The 25,028-nt window shown below is 39.8% G+C and overlaps 1 protein-coding gene across 13 annotated transcripts in view; it reads left to right on the top strand.

Moving 5' to 3' along the window:
- Positions 1–25,028, top strand: part of AIG1 (androgen induced 1) — a 276,425-nt gene that overhangs the window by 18,495 nt on the left and 232,902 nt on the right. For 7 of the 13 annotated variants that reach the window (XM_077998529.1, XM_077998530.1, XM_077998533.1 and 4 more), the window contains one exon: positions 14,789–14,929. In XM_077998529.1, the coding sequence (XP_077854655.1) occupies positions 14,789–14,929 (141 nt within the window). 13 annotated transcript variants of the gene reach the window in all.

Here is a 25,028-nt window from a genome sequence, read left to right on the forward strand (position 1 = left end):
TTTGCTGAGCTTCTTGAATCTGCAATTATGTCTTTCACTCAGTTTGAGAAGTTTTCAGCCATTATTTTTTTAATATTTTTTCTATGATTACCTCTTTCTTTCATCTCTTCTTCCACCAATTAAAATTCCACTTTACATCCAACCACCAATTTGGCTTTGAAGCTGCCACTTGATATTGACACTTGGTAGATGTAGTATGACTATTCTTATACGTCTCTATCTACTGATGAGGATCCTACTCTTTTAGTGCTACTAAAGAGTACTCTTTTTAGATCCTACTCTTCCAGGACTCCATTGATATGCATGTCAGATCTTTTGATTATTATTCCGCAGGTTGCTGAGGACTTGTTCATTTTTTTCTGTTTCTCTTTTTCTGTCTTCTTTAGATTGTATCATTTCTATTGATCCATCTTCAAATTCACTGACTCTTTCCACTGTAATCTACATATTGCTATTGCATCCATCTAGTGGATTTTTAAATTTCCAGTGGTGTGTATTTCAGTTCTAAAATGTCCACCTGGTTCCATTTTATGGTTACTATTTCTCAGCAATTAATTTCTATCTTTCATTCATTTTAACAGTGTTCATCTTTACCTTATGGAGGATTATTGAAGAGCTGCTGTAAAGTCCTTGCCTAATAATTCCACCATTGGGGTCCTTTTGGGGTTGACATCTGTTGATTGTGGTTTCCCTCAATATTTACCCATTTTTCCTGGCTCTTTGTATGTCAAATTATTTTGGATTATACCATGAACATTTTGAATATTGTATTAGTCTGTTTTCACACTGCTGATAAAGACATATTTGAGACTAGGTAATTTTAAAGAAAAAGAGGTTTAATGGACTCACAGTTTTACATGGCTGGGGTGGCCTCACACTCGTGGTGGAAGGCAAAAGGCGTGTCTTACATGGTAGCAGACAAGACAGAATGAGAGCCAAGCAAAAGGGAAAACCCCTTATAAAACCGTCAGACCTCATGAAACTTACTCACTATCTTGAGAACAGTATGGGGGAAACCACCCCCATGATTCAATTATCTCCACTGGGTCCCTCCCACAACATGTGGGAATTATGGGAGCTACAATTCAAGATGAGATTTGGGTGGGGACATAGCCTAACCGTATCAAACATTATGTGGTGAGGCTAAAGGTCCTGTTAAAATTCTATGGAGAAATGTTGATTTTGTTTATCTGTTTAAGCAGGCAATCAAACCAAGTTTCCTTTTTCCAGCTCTTCTTTTTGTGATTTCTTTAATGCTCTCCAGCTCTCAAGATGTTTCTTTTTATGGTTTCTGCAGTCAGAAAGAGTCTTCTCAAAATTTTAGCCTCCCATGATGTCATGCAGTTCACACAATTGGTGATGCCTTCACAGCGAGGCAGCAGGAGAAAAGAGAGAGAGAGGAAAAAAAAAAAAAAACATATTTTCTCTCCACCAGTTACACAGCAGGACTTCCTCTTTGCTTGGTTCCTCTGGTCATTGAGATGGATTTTCTTGGGGTTTTAGGTACTCATGCTAAAGGGAAAAAAAAGAGGGAATCATAATCTCTAGGAGAGATTATGATAGATGACTTTTCCTCTATCCTCAGACTGGAAAGAAGGGGATTCTCCTGGAGTTTTTGCTATCAGTGCTTGCTTTCCAGTTCTAGAATGCAGTCTGCACTCAGGTCAAATAAGGGGAAAAAAGGAGAGTAAAAATCCACAAACTGTACCTTTATGGGTCCTTATTTATTTTTGCTTTAGCTCCCAATGCACCTGTCATTGTGTACTTTTCAAAGTCCTCAGGCAGTTGACTTTTGTACTCTGTTCAGAATTCTTAGTTGTAATCAGTGGAATTGATAGGCTGTAGTCAGCTTACTCCATTTGGGCTGGCACCAGAAGCCTACATATGTTTTCAATATCTACTTTTTTACACTTAAAATATTTTATAAACATTTTTTCCATGCCATTATACATTCTCCTATAACATAATTTTTAAGACTGCATATTCATTGAGTGTTTATATTGATTGTCTTCATGAATATATGAATAAATAAATCTTTACACACATCTGTGATTATTTACCTAGGATAAATTTTTTTTTTTTTTTTTTTTTTTTTTTTTTTTTTTTTTTTTTTTTTTTTTGCAGTTGCAAGATTTAATAGAGTGAAAACAGAGCTCCTATACAATGGGAAGGGACCCAAAAGGGGTTGCCACTCCCTGCTCGAATGCCTGGGTTTATATCCCAATCATTGTTCTGGCCCTGTGCTCTCAGGTGATATAGGATTTGACTATTTCTTTACCTCCTCTTTTTAGCCTAATTTGTATTTTAGTGAGCCCTCTTTACTACCTGATTGGCTGGCTGTGAGCTGAGTTACAAGCCCGTTGTTTAAAGGTAGGTGCAGTCACCTTTTCCAGCTAGGCTTAGGAATTTTTAGTCGGCCTAGGAAATCTAGCTAGTCCTGTCTCTCAGTCCCCCCTCTTAACAGGAAAACCCAAGTGCTATTGGGGAGGTTGGCTGATGATCGCTCTTAAGTGCTTCCTGCAGAGTTGGGGCATAGTAGGGGTCATGCAATTGAGATTTCCTTGGGAGGGGTGCCTTTGATGTCATCATCATCGGAGTGTGGGCCAGCAGGCCGGTCCAGGGGTCTGTGGTAGATCTTAGTCATGGACTGCATCTGGGGCTCCATTTGAAGAACCATTTGTAGTTTTACAGCTTTGATTCTGGAAGAGACGAACTTAACAAGGAAGTTAAAGATACAGGGATTGAAATGTATGGCCTGAAGTGCAGGGACATATGAGTGTGGGTGGTGAAAGTGGGGTTTCCTTTAGAAAAACTCCTATACGATGGGGCATCAATATTTCCAGGAATCCACATTCTCCATAGAAGCTGATGGTAAGGGGAGCTACTGGTAGTACAGCAGCATGGAGGAGGTGCAGTGAGTGTGAAAGGGGGTAAGAGAACAGTAAAAAGAAAAATATGACGAGAGGGCCATGGGGATCTACGATTCTAGTTACTTTCCTCACGGTTGTCACTTGAAGAGCAGGCGCAGATCCTCTAGAGAGTCACAGGAATAGCTAATGTTGTCTCCTGGATTTTTGGGTTCCTTTGGCAGTATCCAGGGTTTGACTTGAGTGTGACATATCCAGGACTCCACTCCAGCCGCTTAACCGCGGTTGGGGTGGATAAAATGACTGGGTAGGGTCCTTCCCAGGATGTGTCTAGGGATGGGGAATTAAAGGAAAGGGACTTGACTAATACCACGTCACCAGAGTGGAATAATTCCTTTCTCTCCTCTCGGGAACAGGTTCCCTGTAATGTTTTAAGAACTTGATATTTGGCTAAGGAGGTGATGTCTGCAACTAAGTTGGCCATCTCTCGGTCAAGCACAAGGTCATTGGTTAGGAAGGGCTGTCCATACAGCATTTCATATAGGCCAAGTCCTGCTTTTTGGGGAGAGTTTCAGATTCTTAGTGAGGCTTTAGGTAACAGAGCAGGCCATGCAAGGTGGGTTTCTTGGGTTAGCTTTTTTAGATGTTGTTTGAGTGTTTCATTCATTTTCTCAACTTTTCCTGAGGATTGTGGCCTCCAGGCGTAGTGTAAGTGATATTATATGCCTAACACCTGGGATACTCCCTGGGTTATCGCTGACTTGAAAGCGGGGCCGTTGTCACTCTGTAAGCCTTGGGGAAGTCCAAATCTGGGAATTATTTCATGAATTAGTACCTTTATTACCTCTTGGGACTTTTCCGTCCTACAAGGGAAGGCCTCCATCCAACCAGGGAAAGTATCTACCCAGATTAGTAGATACTGTAATCCCTGAGATTTGGGCACATCGGTAAAATCTAGTTGCCAGTCTTCTCCTGGGTAATGGCCTATTCTTTGTTCTCCTGAAGGAGCTTGGCGATAAGGCAGGGGATTATTTCTTTGGCACACTTCACAGGCCCTGACTATCTGCTTGACAGTTTTGAAAAGGTCTCGTCCAGTAAATAATGATTTGGCCATCTGATGGGTGCTGTCAATGCCTACGTGAAAGATCTGGTGAAGGGTTTTAATTTCCATTGGTTAGCTGCAGGCAAAAATATTTTTCCTTCTTCAGTGGCTAGCCATCCTGAGGAGAGGAAACTATGTCCTCGTGAGTTTCCCCATTCTATTTCTTCTGCTGAGTACTGGGGCTTGGTTTCTCGGAGGGGATTACCCCATACTAGGGGTGCTTCTATAAGCATTTCTAATGGAGGGTCCCACCTTGTGGCTCTTTTGGCTTCAATATCCGCTTGGCGATTCCCTTCTATTTCCTTTTCCTTTCTTTTCTGAAGACCCCGGCAGTGTAAGACTGCCACCTCTTTAGGTTTCTGTACAGCCAATAATAATCTCCTAATGGCTTCCTGATGTTTGATAGGTGTTCCCTCAGAAGTTAGGAATTCCCTTTCTCTCCATATTGCTGCATGGGCATGGAGGACTAGGTAAGCATACTTAGAGTCTGTATGTATATTTACCCTTTTTCCTTCTAATTCTAGTGCCCAAGTGAGGGCTATTAGTTCTGCCAGCGGAGTGCTAGTTCCTGGAGTGAGGGGATTACTTTCAAGTATTCCATTATCTCTGACCACTGCATATGCCGCGTTTCAAAGTCCTTTTTCTACAAAGGAACTTCCATCGTATACAAGCTGAGGTTGGGACCAGTCAAGGGAACCTCTAGAAGGTCCCCTCAAGTGGCATAGTTTTGAGCAATTACTTGTTGACAGTTATGTTCTATCTTTTCTTCATTGTTTGGAAGAAACGTGGCTGGGTTAAGAGTTGCACAAGTGCACAGTCACAGCACTGGTCCTTCAAGTAATAGAACCTGATATTTAAGCAAACGGTTGTCTGACAGCCACAAGTCTCCTTTAGCAGTGAGTATGCCGTTCACATCATGAGATGTCCACACAGTAAGATCTCTTCCCTGTATCATTTTAATTGCTTCAGACACTAAGACTGCTACTGCTGCCACTACCTGTAGACAATGAGGTCAACCCTTTGCCACCACATCAATTTCCTTACTCAGGTATGCCACAGGTTGCAAGCTGGTCCCTTGGGCCTGTGTAAGGACTCTTAGAACTGTTCCTGTTTTTTCTGTGACATATAAGGAAAAGTCTTATCCTGTTGGCAAGCCTAACACTGGGACTTGGGTTAGGCCCTTCTTTAGGGTCTGAAAAGCTGCTTCTGCTTCAGGTGTCCATTCTACTAAATGGATATTGACTTTCTGAGTTTCCTTAATTAGTGTGCATAATGGCCTGCTATTTCGCCATACCTCGGAATCCGTATTGGGCAGAAGCCTGTTATGCCAAGGAAGCCTCTTAATTGCTTCAGGGTTTTGGGATGAGGATAAGCCAGTATAGGCTGGATACTTTCCTCACTGAGGGCCCTGGTGCCTTTGGATAATTTTAGCCCTAAGTATTTAACCTGCTGTAAGCAGAGGTGAGCCTTTGGTTTGGAAACCTTGTAGCCACAAGTAGCGTGGAAGTTTAAAAGTGCTTGGGTGGCTTGATGGCACAAGGTTTCTGAATGGGCAGCTAGAAGTAAATCATTCATGTACCAAGGGACACGAGTGTCTAAGTATGAGAACTGGCTCAAATCTTGGGCTAATGCCTGGCCAAATAGATGGTGGCGCTCCCTGAACCCTTGGGGTAAAACAGTCCAGGTGAGTTGAGACATTGGGTTTGAAAGATCTTCAAAGGCAAACAAGAATTGAGAGTCAGGATGTACAGGGATGCAGAAAAAGGCATCCTTAAGGTCCAGGACTGTAAACCACTCTGCTTCCTCTGGTACTTGGGAAAGCAGAGTATAAGGGTTAAGTACAGGTTGGTATAGAGGGACAATGGCCTCACTGATAATCCTGAGATCTTGCATTAACCTCCACTGTCCATTAGGTTTCTGTACTCCTAAAATTGGAGTATTGCAGGGGCTATTGCATGGTTTCATCCTGATCTATTATGTTGTTGTAGACCCAGATCCAGTTGTTAAAGTACTAGATCATCAGTTCTAAGACCCTGGCAAGGGTGGTGGGGAATGGGTCCCACATAACTGCCCATGTGGAGAGCTGTATGCCTAAATTGGGAGGGGCACCAGGGATGAGACTCCCTGGGCTCATAGCCTAGGGGCCTGAGGATGCAGTGTAGAGCTTCCTTAGATCCTTTTGGAGATAGAACCTGCTCTAATACTTGGGAGAGAAAGTGAAAGTCTGAAGCATTAGTACCTAGGAAGCAGGGATCAGAGGAGGTAGATTCAGAGGTACGGAGAATTTTGGGGCTACACTTTCAAGAAAGCTGTAGCTTTCCATACCAGGAGGTATGGATCAGAAGGAAAGGCCGGGGTGCACGCATAAGCAACCATTGAGTAGAGACTTCTGGCTGCACCATGATCTCAACTGGCTTATGCCGGGGGTTCGGGATGACAGCTTTCTGCCTCTAGTCTGTCCTCAGCTTCCCCCAGGAAAATTGTGAAAGCAGAAGCTGGTTCCAGGCAGACCAATGCTCCCAACTCAGAAGGTTTGGGGGTCGTTAGAAAGCCTTTTCCCAAGAAGCCTCACACCTGAGTCTTAAGTCTGGCAGCTACGCTGATTGTTTTTAACTGGCCAACAGGTGCCCGGTATTTTCCTTCAATTCTAAGGAAGGATAGGACAGAATAGCAAGTGAAAGTGGTCCAATATTACTCACCGCTTTGGAGAATCCCCATATGGGCCACCAAATGTTACCAGCGGGTCTTTGTTCTTAGAGCTCCCAAGATGGTGGCAGGCTGCTCCCGAGATGGCGGCAAGCCTTTTGTTCTCTGACCTGGGGTTCTTGGACTCACAGATTCTTAGGAATGGAACTTTGGCCCATGTGGTGAGTGTTATAGCTCTATTAGAAGCTGTGGGTCATGGAAGAGAACCATGGAACCCAGAGACTAGTGTTCAGCTCGATTAGGATGAACCCAGGCACTTAGCCATGCAGGAACGATGGTGAGCCTTTAGCCCGATCGTAGCAGCAATGGGCACCTCACTGGATCAGGAGCACAGTGGACACCCTGCCGGATCTGGAGGGATGGAAGTCAGCGGTGGATCTGCAATGGTGTCAAACAACAGTGGTGGACGGCGAGCAAAAGCTCAGCTTGAGCTGTAACAAACACAGACCAGAAGAGTGTGCAGTTCCAAGATTTAACACAGTGAAAACAGAGCTCCCATACAATGGGAGGAAACCCAAAGGGGGTTGGCCTTAGGATAAATTCTTAAAGACAAAATTGCTATACTGACATCTTTAAGAGAAAATCTTAACTTTAAATCAATTTACACTCCATCCAATACTTGGAGTATTGATTTCTCTATATTCTTGCTATAGAATGGGATAGAATAGATAGAAAAATAATGCCAATGATCACTCAAGGTGCGTAAACCTGACAATTTCCTGTTCAGTAGATTAACTGCAAATCTTTCACCACATATCTCATAAATTTAAGTGACTAGCTGTCTTTGGCTTGATGTTTATAAAATTCAGTAATATCAGGCACATTTGGTTTGGGCTCATAAAACCTTGAGCCAGACATAAATCTTCAGTTTCCTAGAGCACCCTAATTAGGATAGAATCAGCATGGCTGAAGAGAGCAAGAATGGCTTTCTGTGTGCAGTAATCATGGGGTCTGCCTTATGCATTCCATTCATCTTGCATTAAAATTGTGCTTTAGTCATGAGTGATTTACTAGGTCCAATTTGAAGAGTTGGCTTCTCAACATTAGGAATCTGAGGAAAGAGTATTTTCTATAATGCTACACGTCTTTTTTTTTGTAATTACGTATGTATACCTTTGCTGTTTTAAAAAAGACATATGAACATTAAAAACCCCTATAGAATGGGAAAATATCCTCTTCTAAACTATTAAGGCATATTCTATGCCAAAGCAGATTACTTCTGTATCAGCCCAAGCCCTGGCAGAGAAGAGAACTGGTGCACTCAAAGTGGGTAATTTGAATGAATTTAGTGAAAGAACCATTTACAATTGTGGGTAAGATTTAGAGATCACAAAATATAGCACAAAACATGTAGGTTAGTAACTGGGGACTGGAGAGTATCACTTCCAGGCCTGGAGCTTTGACCTTTGGTGCTCATCCAGTGTGCAGGGTTCCTTCAGGGGATGTGTGAACAGAACAAAGACCTCATGTTTCCTGTTCTTTCTCTGTCCAATTTCCTGCCAGTACTCATTGATTAAACCTATCAGAAGTCAGAGGGTCAGCATGCCTCTCGATGCAGTGCACACAGATCTACCAAAGTGAATACAGGAAACGTTGGATTGAAATTTCCTTCCACAAATGTGTTCCACAAGTGTTGCTGGCTAATTTGCATCTAATTGTATATGATGGAAGAACATTTCTATTTCACCAGGTATTTATAGTAGAATATAAAATGATAATTCTTAACATAAAACTTCTCAGCAGTGCCAGGCGTGGTGGCTCACGCCTGTAATCCCAGCACTTCGGGAGCCTGAGGCAGGTGGATCACCTGAGGTTAGGAGTTCGAAACTAGCCTGGCCAACATGGTGAAACTCTGTCTCTACTAAAAATACAAAATTAGCCACGGGTGGTGGTGGGTGCCTGTAATCCCAACTAATCGAGAGGCAGAAGCAGGAGAATCGCTTGAACCTGGGAGGCAGAGGGTGCAGTGAGCCGATATCATGCCATTGCACTCCAGCCTGGGCAACAGAGTGAGACTATGTCTTGGAAAAAAAAAAAAAAAAAGAAGACTTCTTAGCAAAATATACTACCAATTTATTGGAGAATTATATATAGCATATTATACATCTATTAATACCTATGATATGATGAATATATTAGGCTTTATAATATAAGGGATTAGCACTTGGGCATGGGAGTTACACTTAGTTTGAATCCTAGCTTTTCCATCTATGAGCTCTCTGACTTGGGGTGAGTTTATTACCTTCTCTAAGTCATAAAGCTTCTATTTTGTTTGTTTGTTTCATATGTTACACAGGAATATAATAGTACCCACCATATAGGATTGTTGTGAGGATTAAATGAGATAATGTGTTTTTCTTAGTCCATTTGTGTTGCTATAAGGAATACCTGAGTCAGGGTAATTTATAAAGGAAAAATATGTATTTGGCTCATGATCCTGCTGGGTGGAAGATGGGGCATCTGGTGAAAGTCTCAGACTACATAAACTCATGGTGAAATGCAGCGGGGAGCCAGAGTATGGAGAGATCACATGGCAAGGGAGGAAGCAAGAGAGAGAGGGGAGTTGCCGCACTCTTTTTAGCAACCAGCTCTTGTGGAAACTAATAGACATATAACCCATTTACTGCCACCCAGAGAGGGGATTTACCTATTCCTGAGTGATCCACCCCCATAACTCAATCACTTCCCATTAGGCCCCACCGCCAGTGCTGGGAATTAAATTTCAGCATGAGTTTTGGAAGGATCAAACATTCAAGCTATAGCAGTATAGAAATTGCATAAGCCAATGTCTGGCACATATTAAGTATTGTATTTAATAAAGGTTGTCTATTATTCTAATTGTTACACATTTGTGACTAGGAACAAGAACCAAGAGTTGAGAGGACTCTCCTCATTTTAGGATGAAACAATTATGAAAGCAATTATGCTTAACTTAGTGTTTAGAAAGGATAGAGAGTTCAGTGACTCAGGGCACAGGTTCTGGAGTAAAACCTTTTGAGTTTGCAGCCTAGTTCTGCCTCGAGCTATTTCTTTGACAAATACTCATCTGCTCATCTTCTCAGTGCTTTAATTTCTTCATCTGAAATTGGGTTTGATATCTCTATCTATCTATCTATCTATCTATCTATCTATCTATCTATCTATCTATCTATACATAGATACAGGTATATTTTTAAAAGTTTATATACTGTATATATAAAAAGATAAGTATGAAAATTCATTATAATATCAAAAACTTAGAATTATAGTCCATCTGTTTTCAGGATTTGAGAGCATCGTCCCACAGAAGCCAGATCTGGTGAAATTGTTTTCCAATATAGGCATACCTTGGTGAGATTGTGGGTTTGGTTTCAGACCACAGCAGTAAAGTGAATATTGCCATAAAGTGAAGCACATGAATTTTTTGGTTTCCCAGTACATATAAAAGTTATGTTCATACTCTACTGTAGTCTACCAAGTGTGCAATGCCATTATGTCTAGAAAATGTACGTGCCTTAATATAAAAATACTTTATTGCTAAAATATGGTAATGATCATCTGAGCCCTCATTGAGTAATTGTCTTTTACTAGTGGAGGCTCTTACCTTGATGTTGATGGCTGCTGACTGATCTGGGTGGTGGTTGCTGAAGGTTGGGGTGACTGGCAATTTCTTAAAATAGGACATCTGTGAAGTTTGCTGCATTGATTGACTTGTCCTTTCATGAAAGATTGTTCTGTACCATGCAATGCTTGGTAGCGTTTTACCCACAATAGAACTTCTTTCACAATTGTAGTCAGTCCTCTCAAATCCTGCTGCTGCTTTATCAACTAAGTGTATGTAGTGTTCTAAATCCTTTGTTGTCATTTCAACAGTGTTCACAGTATGTTCAACAGGGGTAGATTCCATTTCAAGAAAGCATTTTCTTTGCTTATCTGTAAGAAGCAATACCTGATTTGTTCAAGTGGATCATGACGTTGCAGCAGCAATTGAATCACATCTTCAGACTCCACTTTTAATTCCAGTTCTCTTGTAATTTCTACCACATCTGCAGTTAACCTTCTCCTCTGATGTCTTGAACTCCTCAAAATCATCTATGAGGGTTGGAATTGACTTCTTCTAAACTCCTGTTAATGTTGATATTTTGACTTCCTCCCATAAATTACAAATATTCTTAATAGCTTGTAGAATGGTGAATCCTTTTCAGAAAGTTTTCAATTAATTTTGCCCAGATTCATCAGAGGAATCATTACCTGTGGCAGCTAAAGCCTTAAGAAATACATTTATTTTATTTTTGAGATAGGATATATCTCTCTCACCCATGCTGGAATGCTGTGGCATGAACATGGGTCACTGCAGCCTTGACCTCCTGGGCTCAAGAGATCCTCTTCCTCAGCCTCTCATGTAGGTGGGACTACAGGTGTGCATGACCATGCCAGGCTAATTTTTTGATTTTTTTTTTTTTGTGGAGACAGGGTCTCACTTTGTTGCCCAGACTGATCTCAAACTCCTGGGCTCAGGCAGTCCTCCTGCCTCAGCCTCTCAAAGTGTTAGTGTTACAGGGGTCAGCAACCATGCCCAACATATATTTCTTAAATAATAAGATTGAAAGTCAGAATTACTTCTTGATCCATGGGCTGCAGAATGAGTGTTGTGTTGGAAGGCATGAAAACATTAATTTTCTTTTACATCTCCATCAAAGCTCTTGGGTGTCTAGGTGCATTGTCAATGAGTAGTTATGTTCTGAAAGAAGTCTTTTTGTTTTCCGAGCAGTAGGTCTCGGTAGTGGGCTTAAAATATTGAGTAAACAAGTTGTGAATGCAAAGGAGAAGTTATTGAAGGAAATTAAAAGTACTACTTTTAATTTCTGCTGCAAACAGAGCCCTTAGATTTTTGAAATGGTAAATGAGCATTGGCCTTAACTTCAAGTCACCAGTCTCATTAGCCTCTAACAATAGAGTAAGCTTGTCCATCAAAACTTTGAGGCCAGGCCAGGTGCAGTGGCTTGTGGCTGTAATCCCAGCATTTTGAGAGTCTGAGGCGGGAGGTTTGCTTGAGGCCAGGAGATTGAGACTAGCCTGGGCAACATAGCATGAGTCTATCTCTACTTAAAATTTAAAAATTAACTATGTGTGGTGGCATGTGGCTGTAGTCCCAGGTACTCAGGAGGCTGAGGTGGGAGTATTGCTTCAGCCCAGGAGCTCAAGGCTGCAGTGAGCTGTGATTGCACCACTGGTCTCTAGCCTGAGTGACACAGTGAGACTCTGTCTCTGAAAAAACAAAACAACCATCCTTCCCCCTACAAAAAATCAAGCCAGGCATTGACTTCTCATTTCTAGCTGTGAGAGTCCTAGATGGCATCTTCTTCTAATAGAAGGTCCTTTTGTCTACATTGAAAATCTGTTGTTTAGTGCAGTCACCTTCAGCAATGATCTTAGCTGGATCTTTGGTATAACTTGCTGCAACTTCTACTTCAGCACTTGCTGCTTCACCGTGCAGTTTATGTTACGAAGACAGCTTTTTTCCTTAAACCTCATGAATCAACTTCTGCTAGCTTCCAACATTTCTTCTTCAGTTTCCTCATCCCTCTCAGCCCTCATAGATTGAAGAGAGTTAGGACCTTGCTCTGGATTAGGTTTTGGCTTGAGGGAATATTGTGGCTGGTTTGATCATCTCTCCAGATCACTCAGACTTTCTCCATATCAGCAATAAGGCTGTTTTCTTTCTTATCATTTCAGTGTTCACTGGAGTAGTACTTCTAATTTCCTTCAATAACTTCTCCTTTGCATTCACAACTTGGGTAACTGTTTAGCACAAGAGGCCTAGTTTTTGGCCTGTCTAGGTTTTCGACACGTCTGGTTTCCTTACCAGGCTTAATCATTTCTAGCTTTTGCTTTAAAGTGAGGGATGTGCAACTCCTCTTTTCACTTGATCACTTAGAGGCCATTGTAGGGATATTAGTAGACCCAATTTCAATATTATTGGATCTTGGGAAATAGGGAAGCCTGAAGAGAAGCAGAAAAATGGGCGAACAGCTGGTCGGTAGAGCAGTCAAAACACACAAAACATGTATGGATCGCACTTGCCGTCTTCTATGGGTGAGGTTTGAGGTACCCCAAAACAATTATAGTAGTAAGATCAAGGATTGCTGATCATAGATCACCATAACAGATATAATAATATTAAAAAAGTTTGAAATATTGCAAGGATTACCAAAATGGGACACAGAGACAGGAAGTAAGCATATGCTCTTGGAAAAATGGCACTGATACCCTTGCTTGATGCAGTGTTGCCACAAAACCTTTAATTTGTTAAAAACAAAACAAAACTACACTCTCTGTGAGTTGAGTCAGTAAAATGAGGTGTGCCTCTATGTGACTGATGTCCCCCCATATCTGCTGGTCTAAAATCTGAGGTGGTGGTCATAAGACTTTTCTGTTTGACTCAGAGATAATAAGCATCTAGAAAGACTTCTTTTCATTTCAGGTGGCAGATGTGGGAGGCAGTCAATGTGTTGCCAAATTGGTGGAGGAAACCTAGAAAATGACTGGGTAGGAAGAAGTAGTAAAAGCACTAACAGAAGTACATTACATCATGGGAGATGTAACATACACAAATAAAGTGTTGTGGGTTGTTGCTAATGGGAAGAGTTAGCAGCAGTGTACACTGAGGCTTGTAGTTTCTATTTTATGTACTCCATTGCTTCAGAGTGAGAGAACCAGTCACTGAGTAGGGGAAAATACCTTCTCAATAGAGCTGAGGTTTGTTGCATGGAGGCCTACAAAGCACTATTGTACTAAATTGAGCTAGAATTGTACATATAAACATTTTCAACCATAAATCTGGGACTAGAATAGCACCCGAGTAAAAAGAGTGACCCCTAGGTAAGTGTCCGTATCCTATCTATTGAAAAATATTAATACTAGCATTAGACAATTATCTCCTTGCTCCAGGTTGAGCAAACAGAAAAAAATAACAACTGCATGCAATCACTGAAAATTATTGTAGAACAAAGGAAATATATATCATCCTGAAAACTCTAAAGAAGAGAACAGCAGTGAAAATTATTTACAATAGGAAACAAGTTTAGAAAACTGTTCAGAATCCTCATTATATTGAAAAAGGTGTAGTCTCAGTGAAACAGAGCAGAATGCCGTGAGTTGAGAATTGAGAAATGAAAAGGCAACAGGATGAGTTGAAAAGGGAAGTGGATGAGATGAGGTTAATTGCAAGACTCTAAAAATGCAATGGCAAAAACAAAAAAGGAAATGCAATAGCAAAATTAACATCTACAACGGGGGCAGTAAAAGGTAAAATTGATAGTGGGAAACCAGATCAGTGTGATGGAGAACAAGCTAAAGAAATTTTTTCAGAATTTAGAAGAAAAGGGAAAAAGAAAATAATGAAAGAGAAACCGTGAGGTAAAGAGAATGGAACTTCAGTAACAATTATTGATAATTCCTGAATAATAAACTATAGTAATTAGAAAAAAATAATAAAACAAAATTGAAGAAAATTCCTAGTGCAGGAGGCAAAAATAATTAAAAGACTGGTATATGAATTGAAAGGTTAATTGTCTTTCAGGTAAAACACATAAGAAATGACATATAGCTGGACTCATCCTGGCAAAGTTTGAGGTTTAAAATAATGATTAGCTATCATATAAGTAGCCATGCGTGAAAAACCATATAAAACATACACAAAGAGCACTCCAGAAAATTACCTAGTAAGGAGCAAAAATTACAATTTTTTGAGTCATCTAAATTTATTATGTATTATTTAGACTCTGAGTCAAAGAAAGTAACAGAGCAACACCTAAAGAATTTTGAGGTGAAAATTATGTCTTCTAAAAATTTTATACCTAACCAAGGTATCCTCCTGAGTTAAGATAATTAAAATATCAGTTATGTAAGTTTTCAGAACATACTGTCCATATACCTCATCTTATTTTTTCATCCTGTTTATTACTGCATTTTAATTGAACAAGCCAAGAGAGGAGTTAAAATTAAAGAATTCAAGAATGAAGTAGAAATGATATAAAACTAAAATATCACTAATGCAGACTATTGGTCAAAAATTGAGCTGAGTTAGTGTGATTTTAATTACAGATACTTTTTTTTTTTTTTTTTTTTTGAGATGGAATCTCACTCTGTCACCAGGCTGGAGTGCAGTGGCATGATCTCGGCTCACTGCAACCTCCGCCTCCCGGGTTCAAGCGATTCTCCTGCCTCAGCCTTCCGAGTAGCTGGGACTACAGGCGCGTGCCACCACGTCCGGGTAACTTTTTGTATTTTCGGTAGAGACAGAGTTTCACCATATTAGCCAGGATGGTCTCGATCTCCTGACCTCGTGATTCGCCCGCCTCGGCCTGCCAAAGTGCTAGGATTACAGGCGTGGGCCACCACGCCTGGCCCTAGGTACTTTTTAATGCTGTTTTCCTGGTTAAAGTTACAGAGAAATAATCTGGCCAAATATTTCCTACAGAGATACTACTTTAATGAGTACTTAAGAATTATTTGTTAATTAGCACCTGAAAGTACTAATCTGAATATGGGCTTTTCCTGCCTTCATTGCTGTTAACATGAATGAATATAAATTGATATGCTTAAGCTGGCTAAGGTATCTCTTCAGAAATTTTAATATGCTTCTATCATTGGTCAGTTTCAAAGGTAAATTGCAGTCTAATTTAGGCCTATCTAGCATGAGAGTGACTAAGTTAAAGACCTCACCCAATCAGATGGCTTCTCTTCTTGCTCTTAAATTATGGTTTTAAATAGCAGAATCAAAAAGAGAAGATGAAGAGTGTTGTGTTATTGTCACTGTAAATAGACTTAGCCTTAGTAGCTCACAGCGGGAGTTCCCCTGACATTTCATTTATGGGTACAATGTCAGAGTGCCATGCTGATATGGATGGCCAGTAGATAAGTGTATATTAATAATTGATCGTCAGTTTCTTAATGACTCTTCTGTCTTTAAAAAAATGATTTTAAAAGAAGGAATATCTTTCAATCCAGATATGGATCTCTATCAAATGTAAGTCAGAGGTTAATAGGACTGTGTCATTGATACGGTAATACAACTGCAATTGCCTTATTCCTACTGTACATTTTTATTGAAAGTCAACCTAGCATTATAATTTTAAAATGATTTTTTCCTTCTTATGCACTTAATTTTTCTATATATTACCACAAATTAAACTCATAGCTTGACTGTAATCAACATGTATGAACCAATATCTGGTTACCACAGAAAACCATTGTTGTATGACCCAATTTGATATTTAAAAATTGCCATTAGTGACCTTAGGCACAAATAGAAAGAGAATAGCCCTGTACCAGCAGACTTAAATTGTAAAGGGAAAGTGAAGTTTTGTGTTTTTTTCCTAGGAGAATGCCTATCAGAGAGAATCTCCCTTGCTTTTTGCTGAAGTGGGGCTTGCTCTGTTACTTTGTAGTGGGAGAATTTCTCAGACATTCTGCTGTAGCAAAAAATTTAGACCTTATCACCTTTCCCAATCCTACGCCCTCTCATTTCCTCATTTATTTTTCTTAGTGGCTTAGAGTGCACGGCCCAACCTTATAAGCACACCCCAGCATACCCTCATCATATCCTGTTTACCTTCAATCTTACTCATTTGAAATATCTATAATCTGGTTTAAACTCAGCTACTTACCTACTCATGCCTGTACCCTAGAAGCTAAGAATGACTGAAGAAAATCATAGGAGCCTCCTTTGTGATCTTGCTTGATGTTTATAACCACAAATATCCAATGAGCGCTCCGTACTGTGCTGACCACCCAGCTACTACACTTACCTAGGCAGTTTCATCTTCGATTCTCACAGTGCCTCTTTCACCTGTTTTCCTCTATCCTCAAATCTTGGGCATCCCTCTCTAATCCTCTCACTCAGCTGTCTCTTTCACTCAGAGAACAATCTTCATATTAGCAAAGGGCATGATGACCTTGCTGCTTGTTTCAGTATAAGACAACAAAAGCAATCGGAAGAAGCTTCTACATTCTCCCATCATCAAATTTCTCAAACTACCTCCACCTGAAACTCTACTATACTTTCTCTCCTATTGCAGTAGAGGAAGTGTCTGTGCTTCTAAGGACAACTCTTCCATGTATACCTTGGAATCTATAACCTCATACCTACTCAAGCATTTTATTACTCAGAGTATCTCTCCTCCCTCCTGTGTTACAGTTTTCCATTTCAACTGCTTCACTTCTATAAGTCCACAAACATAGTGTACTTTCATCTCTCGTCTTAACACAAAACAAGACAAAATAAAATCTGTCTTTGTCTTAAATCTCCTAGTGTCACTCTATTTTTCTGCTTCTATTTTCAGCAAAACTCCTTGGAAGAAGTCTACGCTTCTGGTTTCCACTTCCTCTTCCTCCATTCTCTCTGAAACACACTCTGCCCCAGTGAAGGAGGTCTAATCAAGATCATCAGTAACCACTGCGTCAACACATATAGTAGCTAATTCTGATTTTTTACTTAAGTAACTCACAGGAATGACTAGCCTAGTAAATAACCTTCTTTTTCTTGAAACGTTTTCTTAAAACTTGGATTCTGGGAAGTGACACTCTCTTAGCTTCCTTCTGACCCTTTTGGCTGTTTGCTGTTTCTTCTTAGCCTCCCTTACTGGTTCCTCTTCCTCTTCTTAACCTCTCAATGTTGAATTCCTGAGAAATCAGTTCTAGACCATCTTCCCCTTATAGTCTACATTCACTACCTTGGGGAGCTCACCTAGCATTATGGCAGCTTTAAATACATTCTATGTGATGACGGTCCCCCAAGTTTATATTTTGAGCTCCAGGCTCTCTTGAACTCTATATTCTTGTATCTTAACCACCTCCTTTTCAAACTTATGTTAAAAAACTTTTCTTGGTTTTACCTCCCAAACCTGCTTCTACTCCCTTGTTCTCTATCTAAATAAATAGCCTCCCATCATCCAAGAATTCTGTGTTGTACAACTCCAGGGTATGTTGTTCTTATGGATTAATTGGACTTTTGTTAGCATCTTCTGTGCATTTTTTTCCCATGGGTGTCTCATTTATTTGAATTGGACTAAAAATTGCAAACCATTCGGCAGCTGTATTTAGCTCTTGAAAATTTCAGTCTCTCTGGTTAGCTACTATCCTAATTACATGATGAAAATGATCAGCTAATATTCTTTTGTTTGAGAAATTGCCAAAGATCAGAGAAGCATCTTCATATTGACTAAAGTGCATAAAAAATAATAATTTTAACTTTAACTTCAGATCTTGGAAACATTTCAGTGAAGAGTTTTTAATTTAAAAAGAACGTCAGTTTTTACTTACCGTTTGGGATAATAACCATATAGTATTTTTTGATTCCACCAAAAATGTCCACATTTGTTTTTGACTAAAAAGTAGTAAATATCAGCAGCTCTTTTTATTTGCTGCTACTACTGCAGAAAGCTTCATAAGCTTTTCAGCCAGAAATATTGTAAAGATCAAAGAGCTTTCAAATGAGTTTCTAACTAACAATATAGATACTCTCTCTGCATTAGCCTAACTTGCTATGCTGTGTTCCCTAGAGCACACCATATTCTAAGCAAGAGAGGGATTATTAAAAGGTTAAGCATGGAATAAATAATCAACATAAAATAGTGTGCATGATATGTGCATAAGTTTTTAAAGTTAATTATAAAGATAATTTTACCTCTACTGCTGTTTTCCATATCATGTTACTTTCCCAGACTATAATTTTGCCGCCTGCCCTGAAGTAGCTGCCATCCTGAATTTTGTGTTTATCTCCTCCTCCTTTTTTAGTAGTATATACCCCTAAACAAAATATTGTGTTGGTTAGTTTTGCTTGATTAGGGGCTTCATGAGAGTGGTATCATTATGAAAGCTTTCTTTGTCCAAATAGAAGTAGTGTGTTTAAGTGGGGTAAGCTTGGCAGAACAATGGACCATTATGATATCGTTTACATGCTTATTTTTTTATTGCTTTCAGTACTGTGTAATGTTGGTCTTGTCACTGATTAGCCAATTAGGAAATGGAAGGATGATATGTAAATGTTACTGTCTAACTGACAGAATGATTTATTAGAAGTGTATATTTGTAGAATTTCACCTGCTTTGCTGTTTGGGAGGTTCAGTGCCAAACCTAAACACTAGTGTCAATGGCAGACCTGTCGCCAGTGGTTTATAAGAAAATTCAGCCACAGTTGAATTACATTCAAGTACGGTTTTGTTTGCTTGCCAGTGGTGTCATGCTGACTTTAGAATATATTTACCTTTTCTATAGTTTCCATCAGTATTGTTGATTTCAGCATGTACGGATATAATGCATGGGTCCTGATGCCACCCACTGACGGCACTGGCTTGGTTTTTGACCCTGCTTGTGCTGGTACTTTCTATTCTTCCAATGTCAGTGTTTCTACTCCATTTTTACTGCCAAATGGATCCTCTGAACCATAGGATTTACATGAAGAGGGTTTCCCTTTGCTCTTGGAAAACTCTGTGTAGCTCATTGACCTAGGTAGTTTCCTTTGATTTCAGAGATGGGAGAGGTTTTGTTGTCATTCGAAGTATTCTTTTGATTTCACTATTTTGTCTTAGTGTTATTTGGATAGAAAAATGCTAAAAATATTACTCTTACAAAGAAAGCACAAAAAAGAAGGAACTGATATTTGTCCATAGCTTTAATCAACAAAATTAAAAAGCATTCACTTACTTTAATAATAGGAGTCATTTGTATGAAAATGTGTTAGTTAAAGCTTACTAAGTTTAATGTTCTGATGTCTTTATTCTCTTTATTTTGAAAGGCAAGCAATATATACATTGCATCCCTCTATAAAGACTGTATAAGATACTAATGGAGAGAAGCTAATAATATGGTCACACTTAAAGTTTATTCTCTCTTTGTTTTGTTGTTGTTGTTGTTGTTGTTTTTCTGAGACGAAGTCTTGCTCTGTTGCCCAGGCTGGAGTGCAGTGGTGCTATCTCCACTCACTGCAAGCTCTGCCTCCAGGTTCAAGCGATTGTCCTGTCTCAGCCTCCCGAGAAGCTGGGATTACAGGCACTCACGACTATACCGAGCTAATTTTTGTATTTTTAGTAGAGATGGGGTTTCACCATGTTGGCCAGGCTGGTCTCGAACTCCTGACCTCAAGTGATCTACCCGCCTCGGCCTCCCAAAGTGCTGGGATTATAGGCCTGAGCCACAGGGCCCGGCCTATTCTCTTATATAATTAATTTAAGCTCACTCTTATAAAATTTTCAAGCTTTATTTCATATCTTTTTATGCATGCCTGAGAGGTTATTTTTCATGTAGTTCTTTTTGCTTACTGATGCTTTAAATAACCAGTGTACGTAATGTTTATTAAAGTGAGATGTCAGATTGCTGGCTTTCATTGTTGAAGAGTCTGTTTTAGGTGAATAAGGAGAGAAAATGAGTAAATGAGGTGGCACATATAGTAGCATCTCGGAGACCGCTGAGACCAATGCACAAAGAAATCCTGGAATGCACAGTCCATCAATTCCAGTTTGAGTAGCCTGCAAGGATGATCCACATCAACACTCACAACGTTGTGTAAATTACACTAATTAAGTAATCACTTCGTTTTTCTTCTACCATTTTAGAATTTCTGAGGAATTATTGGTTGGGGGAAAGAGGGATAAGTTGGAATAGACAAGGACAGGAAGGTAGGGTTACGGGCCTAGATTCCTTCAGTGAATGGTGGCTCTGAGCAGGTGGAGATGAAGGGGAGGAGACTGGAGACTCTTAGAGGGCAGCATGAGGGATAGAGCCCTGAAAACTGGGGAGACAGAATCCAGAGTGGTTTGTCAGGTGTGACACCATAGAAACTGCCTATTGTGTTGGACTTTGGAGACTTAGGGGAAAAGGGTAGGAAGCGGGTGAGGGATAAAAGACTACAAATTGGGTTCAGTATATACTGGTCGGGTGATGGGTGCACCAAAATCTCACAAATCACCATTAAAGAACTTACTCATGTAACGAAATGCCACCTATTCCCCAGAAACCTATGGAAATAAAAAATTAATTAATAATAATTTTAAAAACTAAAAAAAAAAAAAAAAAAAGGAAAAAAAATCACTTGGGGAGGTTTTTTTTTTTTTTTTTAAACAATTTCTAATGTCCAAGTTTCCCTTTATATCAATTAAATAAGACTCTCTAGTGGTAGCCATTGGCATCAGTATTTTTCAAAGATTTCCCAGGTTATTCTAATGTGTTAGCAAAGTTTGGGAAACAGACCTAGCCTATGTTATTCAGTCTCCTACAGTATTAATGTATTCCTGAAAATGTGTAAGAGTAAAATGATTTTTTTTTCTGTTGTAGAATATGTTCATCCCTAGAGAACTTAAAATATAAATATTTTACAGCTTGCTTTATGGATGTATTATTCACTATATTGATAATATTTTATATGATTTTATTGTTCTTTGTTTACATTTGAACACAATCTTGTGGATATGTGGTGCTAATATTTTCCTCTTTTGGCACACCTAATTAGTTCCATCTTTTCTCAGAATTAAGTTTATGAGACTGAAGGTTTTTATTCAAAAAAAAAAAAAAAACCAGAAAAACACCTATTATGACTCCTCAATTAATGTCCGAGAAAATATTTTCAGCCAGAAGGGAAGGACTTAAAACATTTCATGAGATATTAAATGGAAGTGCATTGTTCAGGGCCTCTTAGGATAAATATAATATAATATAATATAATATAATATAATATAATATAAATAGGGTCATAGAACATATCCCAGGGGAGATTACATTAATTGTCTCTCATTGCATTTATTTTAACATGTAACAATATTCTAGATAAAATAATAGTGGTTGATATTGTTTTTTCATCCCCTCTCTATTCCTTTACATTTTGTTTTGGTTAACAGATAACTGACTTAATAAAATTGAAAAGTCAGTTATGAGCAGAGACACATGTAGACATGTCAAAATAGTTATGTATTTCCACGTCAAGCCAAAGGCGAACTAAAAGAAGCAAAGAAAACTCTATACAATGGGTTTTTACTTTATTTTATTTTTTTGTTTTATCCCAGAGTCCTGAAGATTTACATTAGGTGAAAATCTAGTACACATATATATCTTAGGAAACGGATATTAGAGTACAATCATTACTAGAGAATCTGTTCTTCCAGAAAGTGTCACTGAATTACACATTTAAAACCAGAACAAAGGCAATGAAGGAACGGTCATTTTTAGTAGTTGACTTGTTTACTTGATAAACACTTTCTGAAATACCAGTGTGCCACTCTGCTAGTTTTAGTAATACAATGAAAAGTAACACACAGCCCCTGCCTTCAAAAATATTGTGATGTATTGGAGGTGTCAGGCCCAAACAACAACATGGAAGTATAGTGAAAGAGGCACGTCAGGATATGACAAATGATTAAAAACTCTACCCCTTCCAATTATTGTTGGATTCTAAGGTAACATTGATTAGATAAATTAAGTCCACCCACGTTAGGAGCCACACTGCTTTGTGGAATGTATATATCCATTCTGCCTTTGCCCTGGGGAAGTCAATGGCTGTATTTAGAAGTACACAGTTTTAGCTCTTTGAGGTCATTTATAGCATTGACAAAGTAGATGCGATAAATATAGAAGTTTTCTAAAATGAGCTACTGAACATCCTTCTTCCTGGTAAGTTCTAACACAAAATTGTCCACTTAAAGGAGCATTACCTGGGCCTCTGAAGAGGTTTAGTCACTGGCTAGGATTCATATTAGTAACTGAATGAAAAGTACTGTACTCAAAATGATTTGCCTTCATTTTCTGCCCTAAATGGAAGAAATTGACAATGTTTCTGATTGCTGTTGCTGCTGGTGGTGACAGTAGTGTTGGGGATGATGGGAAGAGATTTCTGTTTTTACTTTAATCAACCACAGACTTGTTCCCCAGAAGCCATGTGATCAGCAAATTTAGAGGTGAGTGTTGGTCTATACTGGTTTCTGAGAAAGGCCCCTTTGTTGCCTTACTAGTCCCTCTTTGGGACCTTTTTAATTTAAGAGTGAATCTTGCAGCTAACCATTCTGTGGAAATAGAAATGATGCTACAATTAGAAATAGAAACATTGAAAAGTTACCGTGCTTAGGGCCTATTATATAAAGGTCTTTACCTAATATTTCTCTCATCCCTTCACAGAAGTAAATGAAAGACTCTGCCTCTCTTTTAATTATGAGGGTGAAGCTTCCTGCTGACCTTGCTTTAGTGAAGGGATTCCTTTCTTCGTGAGAGTCCCTCTTTCCAGCCTAACGATGCCATCTGTGCAGAAATATGGTGGTTGTTTGTCCCAAGTGGGCATTTTGTAGTTCCAAAGACCTTTGAGTATGTGACATTTGTTCACCAAAGACCTCTTAGCCTTTCCCAGGTGTGAGCATTTCTGTTTGTGTTTTTATGTTTTAGTGCTGGGTTAGAGAAAACATAGAAACTATAGAATACCCTGAGAGTAGGGCTCATGGCTATAATCCCAGTACTTTGGGAGGCCGATACAGGGAGGACTCCTTGAGGCCAGGAGTTCAAGACCTGCCTGAGCAACATAGCAAGCTTCATCTCTACAAAATAAAAAATAAAAAATTAGCTGGGCATGGTGGTGTGCGCCTGATGTCCTAGCTACTTGGGAGGCTGAGGCAGGAGGATTACTTGAGCCTAGGAGTTCCAGACTTTAGTGAGCTGTGATGCTGCCAATGCACTCCAGCCTGGGTGACAGAGGAAGACCCTGTCTCAAAAAAAAAAAAAAAAAAAAAAGAATATTCTGTGTGTGTGCAAGAGATATAGCTAGTAGGCCTCAAATTGAACCCCAAAGGTGATGCTTGTGTATGCTGGGCATAAAATGGCATATTAACAATTAAGCGCAGCTAAGGTAAGATCTCATTATTCCTCCCAGCTCATTGCTGCATTTCTACATTGTGATAAAATTTTGAATAAAAATAAGGGCAACATGGCACAGACCAGTGAGATCATAGCATAGTAGTGAGGGTGTGGTCAAGCCAGGATAAGATAGGTGGTTAATGGAGCATCCCATGCCACAAGAGCCAGATAAATCAAAGACTGAGAGAACATGCATGACACCACCAAGACCAGATTCACTGAAAGAGCCATTTGAGAGCCAAAGGAAGACCCTGTATGGCACTCAGAAGCAGGTGTGAGTAGTGTTTAAGATGAGGCTGCTGGGGAACCCATGAGAGTGAGCCACTAGGGCACAGGCCTTCACCAAATTAATATACCAGGAAGCGCAGAAATCTGTTATGCATTGTAATGATAGTATCGCTCACATCCTTAAGTCCAAAATATTTGTCTAGGAGTATCATAGCTGGAATTCTTTTCTCAAGCTGACTGTAAACACTATGGAGAGTGGGTTTTACTGAGAAAAAAACTGCCGAACGATATCAATATTTCTCCCACAGCTCCAGAAAAAATGTGTCCACAAGCACATTCCTATCCTTGAATTGGCAATATAAGCGAAGTAGATCATTTTAGGTTAGCGGATGTATTGCTGAGTTCTCTAACTTGTCTTTGGGCACTTTGAGTAGTCTGGGTTCTGCCATGGGGCTTTGCTTTGGAAGTTAAGGACAAGGTCAGGCCCCTCACACAACTGTCATACACATTCGGTGGTAGTAGCACATGTTCCTTGAGGTTTTAGCTCTGCAAGCAGCTGACTTCCACAGTGGGCAGATGGCAGGAACAGGGAACTGACTTTTGGAAAGGGATGGTAGGAATGGAGGCCATTACGGAAATAGTGGCTTTTCCACAAGGATGCCCAAAGGTCTGGTGACTGGTTCTAGTGAGCTCGCGTGCTTTTCCCCACTGTTCTCATTTCCTTTCTGAATTGTTAAAGATTGAATTGTGTCCCTCTAAAATTCATGTTGAGGTTCTAACCCTAGTACTTTGGAATGCAATCTTATTTGGAAATCAGCTCATTTCAGATGTAATTAGTGAAGTTTAGATGAGGTCATCCTGGAGTAGGGCAGGCCCTGAATCTGGTATGACTGGTATTCTTATGAAAAGGGGAAATATGGAAACAGACACACATACAGGGAGAACACCATGTGAGCATGAAGGCAGAGAAGGGAGTGATGCTTCTACAAGCCAAGGAACACGGAAAGTTGCCAGCAAACCACCAGAGAAAAGGTATGGAATAGATTCTCCCTCACAGCCCATCCTGCCGACATCTTGATTTCAGACTTCTGGCCCTCAAAAGTGTGAGACAATAATTTCTGGGCCGGGCGCGGTGGCTCAAGCCTGTAATCCCAGCACTTTGGGAGGCCGAGACGGGCGGATCATGAGGTCAGGAGATCGAGACCATCCTGGTTAACACGGTGAAACCCCGTCTCTACTAAAAAATACAAAAAACT

This window comes from Macaca mulatta, chromosome 4 (assembly GCF_049350105.2).
Source record: "Macaca mulatta isolate MMU2019108-1 chromosome 4, T2T-MMU8v2.0, whole genome shotgun sequence".
In the NCBI taxonomy this organism is placed as follows: domain Eukaryota; kingdom Metazoa; phylum Chordata; class Mammalia; order Primates; family Cercopithecidae; genus Macaca; species Macaca mulatta.